Genomic DNA, 11,436 nt, shown 5'->3' on the forward strand with positions numbered 1-11,436 from the left:
CCTTTTTCTTATTATAATTTTCCACAAATGAGAGATCATTGTAGCCATTGAGTGGGAAATCTTACTTCCATTGAAGTCCTCATTCACAAATAGCCCTTTCAGGTGTGTTTCAAGATAATTATGGACTAAACATTATTATTTTGCACTCTGTATCCTTTTTCAAGGATTTATCTTCAAGAATGCACTTTCTGAAGCTAAATGATTTTTTTCCTCCAATAATGGAACTGTTAATATATTTTTTCTACTGAAGATGAGAAATTGAAGAGATTTAAATTAATTATTCCGATTTTAGTGTAGACCCATAGGAAAATTCTTCATTACCAGTTATTAAGTGTGTGTAGAAAACATGGAAGCAGCAGTACTACCGGCCTCAGAAATGGCAGCATAGGAATGTAAGTATAAACAGACTGCCAAGGCATTTCTATCAGCTATTTCTTACAAATCCAAGCAATTCCTGCTCATTTACTCATTTGTGGATGCTGCCTCTTTGTGGCAGAATGCCATGTAAAATGTACCTTTCACATTAAGGACCTAATCTTACATTTGTATTGACACTTATGCAAACTCCTGTTTATGAGTTCAGAATCACAGAGAAAAAAATATATATACACATGAACGGACACATACTGTTTGCAGGACCTTATTCAATCCTTACTGAGTTAGCCTTTCTCTTAGTCAACGACAAAGCCAGTGAGGCTGAAGATTTTCTTACTTATATCCATTTAACAACAATGTGCCTCTACTGAGTTTAAATGGAAGGAGAACCAGGGCACTGGTTTCAGCAATAGTTATAAAGGAGGTAATTCAAAATTAGGGCTCCAGAACTGCACCTCGGGCAGCAATACTCACATCTCTCACTAGTGTCAGTGGGAAGTCTGCAGGAGATCAAGAGCAAAGCACAGAATAGCCATGTGTTGTGTCTCTTGTGACAAAAGAATACTCCTCATATCTGCATTTCAAACTGAAATAACACTCCACTTACTAAACTGTCCAACCTAAATACAGTCATGCTTTTTTTTTTTCCCTCACTGTGGGTGGCATAGAGGGAAGAACACATGCCGACAAAACATTTATCTTGAATTCCAAAGGACCAGTTATATAGCTTTGTTTTTGTAGAAAGTGACAGATTGTACATGGGTAGGAAAAGCAGAGCAGAACAGAGCCCTTTTGCAATAAAAGATGTACTAGTGAGCAACTCTGCAAACAATACCAAACATGATAACCTAATGCAGAAAGACAAAACCACATGTGAAACATCACTTACCCTGTTCCATATATTAAAGAACACTTTAGCAAGGAAACAAAATGTAAATATAAAACTACCCTATATGTTGGTGAAACACTTATCCGTGTGTCACTCTCTGATCCATGTTATATATGCTGGTAATTATCGTATGTTGTGTTTTGAAAGTAGACAACACATTCTGTTTTGCCTAAAAATGTTAGATCTTTCTGATGAGCCATAATTGCAAGTAAAGAGAATCCAACGTACAAACAGATGATTTTGGCACGAAATCTTAAACTTCAGATACTCATTACTTCATGTTCTTACATTTGAAATATTTATCAAGTGTTTATTCAGAAACTATTAAAAAATCACATGTGCTGGGATACATATGAGACATCAGTTGTCCCATCTTACAGTGATGCTGTGTTTATGAATATCCTTGACATTGCCTGCTGCCCAAAGGGGTAAAGACATTGTATATAGATGTGTACAGTCCATCATTTGGTCTTTCAGGTTGCCAGTAAACACATGGATCTGTACAAGTGCAATCGTACTTGACTAAACAATCAGAAACTGGCTACAACAGTTGTAAAATCATTATATTTTGGTTAACTAATGAAAAATAAAAAAAGAGGAAAAAAAAGAAAACTGACAAATGAAAAATGAACTTTTTTTTTCATGCTAAAATGAATGCCTTCTACATGTCCCTTACTAGTTCAGATGTCTGAGCAGGAGGTTGCTGAAAGGTACATTTTTAAATAGAGGAACATGATTTTTTCCTATTGTGATCAAATTATATGTCTTAGATTGTCTGTTAAGATTTGGTCGTAACTTTCATTATCTGTAGTGATTTAAAAGGTCCTCCTGATACTACATCAGCTTTGGAAAAAAAGCTCTCAATGTAGTGCAACACTTTAAAGCAATCCGCAGACTTTGGACCCCATCCTGAAAAAAGAAAAAAACACTTAAACATCCCAGTAGTTTAACTTGTAAGAATAGTTCTGCATCCTTTATCCTAATCTTTTGGGCATTTGACTAACTTTGCTCAGTGAGTGAGTCTATGGGACTACACACATTGGTAAAGTTGTTCATGTGCTCAAGTGCCTGCAGGATGAAGGCCTAAGCTGGGACTTTCACAAGTAGAGATACCCAAGAGAGTAAGAATTTGCAGGATTAGGCCCTAAAATAGTGAAGGAAAGAGAAATGCTAATGTGCATATAAAAATAGGTGCTACAATAAAATATTTTTTTTTATATTTCATCAATAAGTTATTTTCACTAACCAGTTATGGATCATATATCTCTGCACTCTTTAATGATTTGTCCACATCTACAGTGATCCTTTTAAAGATCGTAATATATTTTTTAATTCAAAAGTCCAGAAAGCATACAAACACATCCTTAAAAAAAGGAAAACTTGTATTAAAGTCGGGGTGTGCTAATCTCTCCATAAAAGCCATTTAGACTCACCCATGGCTAAAAGGGGAAAATGTGCGCTGTACTCTTCAACCACAAAGAAAACAAAATTAAACAATGTTTGTACAAACAAAAAGTGACCATGACTTTTGTACTTGTAACCTGAATATGACCTGACAAGACCCTCCTGCCACCTTCCCCAAGCACCTATGGACACAGGCACAATGCCAGTGTTGTGCCCAATTTACACACTAGGTGGTTTCCTACTTCCAAACACAGTAAAAGAAAATAAAAGAAGAAAAAAAAACCTGAAAATAAAATAAAATAAACAGCACACCCTTTCAGAATCATTCCCCGAAGCTGAAAAATCCTGTGCCAAGGCACTTCACCCTACAATAAAATGAATTAAAGGGGAAAAAAAAGGAGGGGGGGGGGGGGGAGGTCAGCATCTACGTTTCTTTGTTTTGCGTGTGGTTGTTAAATACAAATACTCTAGAGAAGGAGCTGCTGTGGTTGGCGTGGGGGGCGGGGAGGGGGGCTGTTTCTCAGAACTGGCTGAATGTGGTCTGTTTTTCCAGCACTTCGAGGTAGTCCGGCTCTGCGTTTAGTTTTGCTTTTAGCTCCAGGTACTCGTTCCTGTTGGGCTCTACATAGACAGTACTCGGGGGGCTGTAGAGCACCGTCTCCCGGAGCCTGCCGTCCCCCGCCCCCGGGTGCAAGTACTGGTGGGCACGCCTAAGGTCATAGTTGGGGGAGTAGGTGTAGGCGGCGGGGAGTTTGGGGTAGTCGGGGAGGGTGGAGCCGGGTGTGCCCAGCGTGGAGGAGGAGGAGTGTTTGTCGGGCTCCAAAATGCCCCTGTAAAAGCGATCGGCGTCTTGCACCGGGGAAAGCAGCTCCTCCCGCGGCTCGATGGTGCTCACGCTGTACGCGGGGCTGCGTACGGGCGCATCCTCCCCGCCGGGCGCCGGCGGCGGCGGGGGCGGCGGGGGCGGCGGCGCGCCCCCCCCGGGTTGCAGGGGGTGGCTGCTGTAGGTGACCTTAAGCTCGTGGAGGTCTTTGTAATCCTCGCCCGCGTTGCCCTCTCGGGAGCGGTAGATGGGGTTTTTGCACATGTGGCCCAGGGGGTGCGGGATGTACTCGTAGACGTGGCCGGCGGGGGTCTTCACTTTGGGCAGCGCCGCGCCCCCTCCGCCGCCGCCCCCGCCGCCGCGGTGGGGCGGATGCTGCTGGAGGTGGGGGTGGTGGTGGTGATGGTGGTGGCCGCCGCTGTAGACGCTGTACTGCATGTTGAAGGAGCTCACGTCGGAGTTGTTGGCGCTGGCGTGGTCACCCTGGCCCTTCTTGCGCCGCTTCATCACCAGGACGAAGAGCCCCGCCGCCACGAAGACGGACATGATGAAGACCAGCAGCAGGCTAAGGATCAGCACCGAGAGCGGCACCGAGGAGCTGCCGCCGCCGGCGCCGCCCGCGGGCGCAGAGCCGCCTGCCGCCGCCGTGCCGTTGAGGCGCACGGTGGAGGAGGAGGGGGTGGTCCTGGCTGGCAGCTGGCCCGGGGACGGCGTGGGCGTGGAGACGACGATGTCCGAGTAGTCGGGGCAAAGCAGCTCCACCCGGACGGCCCGCATGTCGCTCTGGGCAAACTTCTTAGGGGACTCGCAGATAACCTGGTCCACCAGGACACCGGTGTTGAGCTGCTCCAGCCACAGCTTCATGCCCACCACGTCGCAGGTGCAGTCCCAGGGGTTCTCGTGCAGGTCGATCTGGAGCAGGGATTTCAACTGGTCCAGCACCCCGCTCACTGGCAGGTAGGAGAAGTGGTTGCTCCGCAGGCTCAGCCTGTAGAGAGACAGACCAGAAAAAATGTTCCCTGGCAAAGACCTCAGCAGATTGTTGTTCAAAAACAAGAGCTGAAGGTTGGGGACAGGTTCAAAGGTGCCTGCCTCTATTTCCCGGATGACATTGTACTGCAGAAAGAGGTACTGCAGGCTTTGCAGCCCATAGAACAGCTCTGGGCTCAGCCGCTCGATTCGATTCCCATTCAGGTATAGCCTTCGCAAATTAGTTAAATCCCCAAAAGCCCGGTCCTGAATGACCGAGATCCGATTATTGCCCAGGTGCAGCAAATCCAGCCCAGTAGCATCCACAAAATCTGCCCTGCGTACCACAGCAATGTAGTTTTCCGTCAGATACATCTTCTTAGGATTATAGGGTTTGGGCTGCAGTTCAGAAATGCTCTCAATCTTCCTCTCCTGACAATTGACATTGAGGCCCAGGTCAGAAATCTGCAAGTTGCAAGTGCAGGCAGTGGGGCACTCCAAAGGCACCGGGGATTTGGTCTGGTAGGCAATGCTGGGGCCATAGTTGCTGTACCCCAGGTCTTTTGAGGGCAGGCGGGAGGTGGGGCGCACCCTCGTCTTGTTGGGTTGGCGGGTCCCTTTGGGGGGCTTCAAGGGGGATTTGTAAACAGCTGAAGAAGAAGTGGCCACCGAGTTGACCGAAGCTGGGGTAGTGTGGAAGTACCCTGTGGTGCTCAGTGGTGTCTGCGGTCTCATTTCATAATCCGAGATGAGCCTCCGGGGGCACAGCTCCTGCTTGGAGACTTCATCCAAGTCTCGACCATGTAGGCGGAAAGGGGTCTCACAAACCACATCTCCCACCAGTGCAGAGTAGGAGATACTGTCCAGCCAATCCTTCAGAGCAATCAACTCACAGGAGCAATTCCAGGGGTTTTCCTCCAACTGCAGCTCCACCACTTTATCCATGTGCTGCAAAAGGCCCACATAGGGTAACAGCTTCAGCCGGTTACCCCTCAGGTCCAGGTGCGTTAAGGGCACAAAACGGAAAAGGTTGTTGGGCAAACTGGAGAGGAGGTTATCATTGAGAATCAGCACCTGCAGCGAATGCAGTTTGCTGAAGGCATTGGGTTCAATGATGCTAATATAATTATAATCGACCTGTAGATATTCCAAACTCTCCAGCCCAAGGAAAGTGTCATCTCGTAAAAGTTCCAGCTTGTTATTGTTCAGGTGCAGCCTCCTTAAACCTCTCAGACCATGAAAGGCCCCTGTTTCAATGTCTTGTATGTCATTGCTCCCCAGATGCAAAATGGAAGCCCCCGTGTAATTGACAAACTGGTTTGGGTACAGCCTGTTCAAAAGGTTCCCAGACAACAAAAGGTGGTAGACAGGGAACCTTGGTGGACTGATCTCAAAAAGGCTGATGATCCCTCTGTTTTCACAGCTCACTGTTAAGATGCTGTCCTTCTCCTCACAAGGACATGCATTATCACAGATTTCTCCATAATACTCAATGCTTTCTGCCCACGAAAGGACTAGCGATGTTAAAGCAAATGCAATCGTCTGCAGCATCCAGATATGCATTTTTTTGTTGAGGTCCTGTTCCAAAGTTACTGTAGAGCAGCAAGCGTACATTTTATTTCCTGTAAGGATAAGGAAAAAAAAAGAAAGCAGCATAATAGCATAGCCCCATAAAATTTAAAATGGACACAAAGTTTATATATATCTTCAGTGGGGTAGAGAACAGATTGTTAATCAAAAAAAAAAAACCAACCTCCTGTCACTTCTAATTCCAACACTTTTGAAAACTGGATGACATGCATTGATTAAAAGGTTGATGGGCAACTCCTAGCGAGTCAAATGCCTGCGGTGTTTAAAAAGGTGAGGTCACAGTAGGAATTGTTCTGGTTCTGTTCCTGTGGGGTGCATTTCAGTGCTTCCTTGGATTTCTTTTTCACGACCAGCCCCATAAATATACATAAAATGGCTGTCAGTTCAGTTTCACGGTTCTAATTTAAGAGAAAAGAAGCACCATTTTACGAGGTTTCCCACCTCCCCTATTACCCAGCTCCCCCTTCCCTTCAGAACCTCCCCAGTGAACAGCGCACCAAGGTCTTCCCCTCCTTCTACCTTGATTTTTAACCGGTGGTGGAAATGCCATGGTAGGAATCCAAAGAAAAATGCTTGGTGCTGAAAACGGCAGCTTAGTGCAACAGAGAGAATACTGACACATTCTCCACATCACCCATTTCTTAAAACTGTTTTATGTTTTTTTTTTTCTATCTATACATTTACAAAGCACACACCCACCCACACAGACATGCACACACACACACACACACACACACACGCACTGCCTAGATGACTTTTGTGGTGGAATTCTTCAGTAATGAGATTAAATACATTAACCTCCTATTTCAGTGCACTTAACAGCTCTCTTCAGTGAGAGAAATTTTGTATCTTTACACAAGTAAATAAGTTTAATTGATTGATGACCCCCCCCCAAGTTATATTCAATGTAACAGAGCTGACTATCAAGCAGAGGTCTTCAGTTCTTATACACACAGACACAGACTTAAAGGAAATATTTTAACCACTCACCCAAAATTTGTGAAAAATGTAAAACATGCGGATCATCTTCGGAGTCTCAGCCATATCTGACATATCGCTTATTCCCAACGTTCTGCAAAACTAGCCTGGTAGAAGTGGAGAGATCTAAATAGGTCTCATGGAAATATCTCATCACCAACACTCCAAGCATCAGAATTACTGATTATAAGCAGCGATGGCTGTCAGTACTCTTCATCCTTTAGGGGAGAAGACACCCAGGCTGATTAAAAGCCAAGAGAGGTGGAAGGGAAACCCTACCATTGACCTACATCAGTAATTTAATACCCAAATTTCACCTAGCTGGAAACAAATCCCATTTCCATTCCTTCTTGCAGTCTTTCTGACTCCTTGTGGCTTTCTTCTACTAGTCTAAAAGCAATATGAATAGGGAAAATAAATGCATTGTGTGTGTCGGTAGGGGAAGACTAATAAATCATCCAGGCTTAAATGCTGGGATCTTGGAGCAAGCTTGCATTTTCTATCGTCCACCTCAGAGCTCCAATCCTCATGCCACAACTCTGGTTTGGAGGAACGCATCCTAAAAACCGGGAAGTCTCAGTACTGCAAGACATCTCCTGTGGCATCAGGTTCAAGGCTGCAAATCTAGCACTTGCAGCAAAGGCAGTCATGCAGCAAGAAATCGGAAGTCTCGGTGAATCTCTCTAATTCTGACCAGACGTCAACTGGATCGGAATTACTCAAAGCAAAAGGCTTCACTGCATAAAGGCAGAAGAAATCTTACTCAAAGGCATGTATCTAGCATATTCTTTCTCAGCTCGATGAGATCCATTCATCCATTAACCGACAATTCTTCAGAGGAAAAAAAAAAAAAAAGCCATTGAAAACCTGCCCGGTCAGTGTTAAACTCCCAAGCATTTTACAACTTTAATTCAATTATGGTTAGTAAAGGAGGCAAATACAATATTCCCTCCCTCCTGCTTTCTCCCTTTCCCTGAAAAAAAAAAAAAAAAAGTGGGGGAGGGGGATGGGAGGTAAAGAAAATAAAGTTGTAGCTGGCTATATGCAAGGTTGCAATCCCGCCCTGGAAACCCCTCTGTGATGACTGCGTGCTGCTGTTCGCCAGCTCCCTACAGAGGTTCATGAAGGGTGGGGGAAGGGGGGGGGGGGTCGGAGGCAAAGGGGGGGAGGGGAGAAGAGGAAAGGGGTTGCATCGGGATTTTTCTTGTGTGTGGTTTTTTCCCCGAAGAGTTCAACCCTTAGATTACCGCACTGCATACCCGGCTCGAAGCAGCTTTCAGTACCGCCGACAGCAGCAGCAAGCAAGCAGCCCCAGCCGGACACTGCCACGCAACTGAGCAGCACTCAGAGTTGGGAGAAATGGCTTTCCGGGGGGAGGCGGTTGGGGTCGGAAAGCAACAGCAAGGAAAGACCCAGCGGTGAAGGGGCGGGGGGGAGGAAGGAAGGGAGGAAGAAAAGAGAGCAAGAGAGCGCAAGAAAAGTCAACCCCGGTACTTACTTCGCCCGAAATCTCCAGGGCCCAAGCATGGTGGCAACCCATGAAGATGCCTACCCGCTGCGCGGGCGCTGCGCGGAGCCGCCGGGGCGGCGGCGGCGGCGGAGGCGGCGGCGGAGGCGAGTATCGCAGCAGCCGGGGAGGCTCGGTGCGGAACGCACACAAACACCCCCCGCACGCAGGCGGCGCCGAGACACCAGCGTTCGCACAGGGGCGCGCACACACACACACACACGCACACACACACGCACACACACACTCACACGCGCGCGGGCGTGCGCGCGCGTGCTCGGGCAGCCGCGGGGGCGCGCGCCCCGCACGCGCACTCCGGCGCGCGCCCTGACGGCGGGGGCGGCCGGCGGAGCGCCGCGGTCTCCCCGCCGCCGCTGAGCGCAACGGGGGGGGGGGGGGGAGGGGAGGGGCGGGGGAAGGGGAGCGGGGGCGGGGCGGCGAGGGGTGCGGGAAGGAGAGAGGCGGCGGGGGGGGCGAGGGAGGCGGACGCGGGGGAGGGCCGCGGTCCGGGGCGGCGGGGCGGGTGTCCCCGGCTGACGGCGCGGCGTGCAGCCGGCCCCGCTTGGCGCCGCGCACCGCGCACGCACGGTCACACACGGCACCCGCACACGCGCAGGGACACACATGCCGATACCAGCGCCGCGCTCCCGCCCCCGTCACACCCCACCCCACGCACCCCGGGGCTGTACTCACAATTTCCCCGGCACGGGCCAACTTTCCCCGCGCTCCGCCGCCGCCCCGGACACCGCCTCCGCTCTCCCCCGCACCCTCGGGCCGTAGTCCCGGGGCCCGGCGGCCCGCGGTAGGCAGCGGCGCGGCGGCGTAGCTGCCGCCGTCCTCTCCCTGCAGCGCCTGCTGGCTGTGGCCGGGCGGCGCGGCGCGGCGCGGAGCGGGCGGCCGGCGCTGCCGCGGCTCGCTGTGCATTCGCGGAGACCGTGGGGAATTGGGTGGTCGCAGTGAAAGGACACGGAGGGTTTCGCTACACGCATCTTCGGAAACCGGAGACGCGGGCTGTGTGTCGGGGTCGTTTATTTTATCTTCTCCCCTCTGCCACGGGGCGCGGAGGGGGTCGGGGCAGGCATGCAGCAGCAAGAACTAAGCCACCCTGCGGACGCCTCCCATCCCTGCCCGGCCCGCTCCCCGCGGCAGCGGGGGAGGCCCCGGTGCCGGCGGCGCTCCCGAGCGCTCCGGGCGGCCACCGCTGCGGGTCCGCCTGGCCGCGGGCTGCCGGCACGGCGCGGTGCGGTCCGATGCGGCGCGGCGCCTCCCGCCGCCGCCAGGTGGCAGCGCGGGGCGGCGGACCGGCTGCGCTGCCTGGCTCAGGGCCGCTCCGCGGGCGCGCTGCTCTCGGCCGCGGGCAGCCCCGCAGGGCGGGCGGGCGGCTGGGCGCTGCGGGGGGACTACCCTGCCGGGGTCGTCGGTGGCGGCGACGGGGAGAGACGAAGTCGCCGCCGCTGTGCTGACCGCCTTCACTTTGTTGCCGGTTGGGAAAACTGCCGTTATTCCATTTGCAAACGGAACATGGAGGGTTTTTTTCTGTGCAAAGCTGGCTGTGGCAGCGGTGATGCTTTTTACGTTTAGCTTTAGGTTTTTATTTTCCGCGAAATTACGTATTTGGCTGATCTTCAAAAAAAGGTAATTTAATTGCATAGGTGCAAAGACGTACACATGTTCGCATTTGTGTATTCATTAGTTATGTGCTCTGTACGTTTTAGTATGTAAATTGAATAGGTGTTATGCATACAGGAACACATAAAGTACATCCCGTGTGCACAGCACAGAGGTTGGAATCCAGCTTTAACTCAAATATAATGCTAGCTGTAGTTGTGCCTTCATGGGTTTTCTTATGTGAGTCTAAACACTGAGGAGGGAAGAATACTCTGTACATGATATGTGAATTCACCACATCTGTATCTTCAGCAGACCTCTGTCAACTCCTATCTTAACATCCTAACATGCTAAACCTGGGGATGATTGTAAAGAACCACCTTTTTCTTAATGCTCAGCCTTGACCAAAAGGTGTATTCTTCTCTTTGCAAATGTAAAAGGAGTGTGACTCAAATCTTCTTTCCCTAGGCCTGTAATACGCAAGCGTTTGGATGGAAGGCAACTTTCTTATGTAAACCAGGTAATATTCCTGACCTTGTAGAAGATTTTGGAAAGCTTCTCAGTGGGACAAAGTGCTTACTTCTATTATTAAAGAATCTCTGACATTCCTGTTTTGATGCAAAACCAATTGATTCAGTGGAAGGCTTTGAATGGCTTTAGATTGAGTTCCAAGATACTACTTTTAGTCAGGAAAAGAATACCAAACCACACTAAGCACTTCTCCCTCCCACCCCCCTGCTTTAAAGCTTTTCTAATATTCCACATGAAATATATGATGACAGTGGAATAAAAAGAATTCAAAGATAGTAAATAGGGATGTTTTACAGGCGTTTCCTATGACCTCACTATTTTTGAAAAATATTTTTGTTTTAAATTAATAATTCTGTATTTTGAATATATGGGATTTTATGCATATATGTTTGCATTTTTAAGGCCTGCCATATTTATAGCATCTGTCTGTCTTTCTATGCTATTTTTCTCTCTGACACACAAAATTAGACACACATAAATACTTTATTCATAAATGAGAAAGATATTTTAAATAACCTTGGCAGCTAGGCTGAGCTTAACTCTTACAATGAAACCATTTTGGAAAAGTTGGCATTTCATAAACCTGAAATTGTGTTAAAAACTATCATGGAAAAGTCAGTGTTGTACATATGTTTCTGTTTAATTATTCTGGTCCTGTGCTAATGAGATATTAAAAAGTATAATGAATAGAAAATCTGATTTAATAAATCTTACTTTCAAGTTGTTAGACTGCTAGATTATTTTAGTAGCACACACGAGGTT

At 48.6% G+C, this 11,436-nt stretch overlaps 1 protein-coding gene across 1 annotated transcript; it reads right to left on the reverse strand.

Moving 5' to 3' along the window:
• Positions 1-1,453: 1,453 nt before the first annotated feature.
• Positions 1,454-8,653, reverse strand: SLITRK5 (SLIT and NTRK like family member 5). Its single transcript, XM_087757146.1, has 3 exons — positions 8,527-8,653; positions 7,041-7,135; positions 1,454-6,082 (listed from the first exon to the last, which is right to left on the reverse strand). Exon 3 carries the CDS (start codon positions 6,072-6,074, stop codon positions 3,189-3,191), a length of 2,886 nt encoding a protein of 961 aa, XP_087613272.1. The 5' UTR covers positions 6,075-6,082; positions 7,041-7,135; positions 8,527-8,653; the 3' UTR covers positions 1,454-3,188.
• Positions 8,654-11,436: the final 2,783 nt, after the last annotated feature.

Source organism: Nipponia nippon, unplaced genomic scaffold, assembly GCF_047370975.1.
Source record: "Nipponia nippon isolate SJK-2023a ecotype South Korea unplaced genomic scaffold, ASM4737097v1 scaffold_2, whole genome shotgun sequence".
NCBI classification, from domain to species: Eukaryota; Metazoa; Chordata; class Aves; order Pelecaniformes; family Threskiornithidae; genus Nipponia; species Nipponia nippon.

What these genes read in the sequence shown, in the direction of transcription:
- SLITRK5 (XM_087757146.1), bottom strand. Translation starts at nt 6,074, where the DNA reads ATGTACGCTTGCTGCTCTACAGTAACTTTGGAACAGGACCTCAACAAA.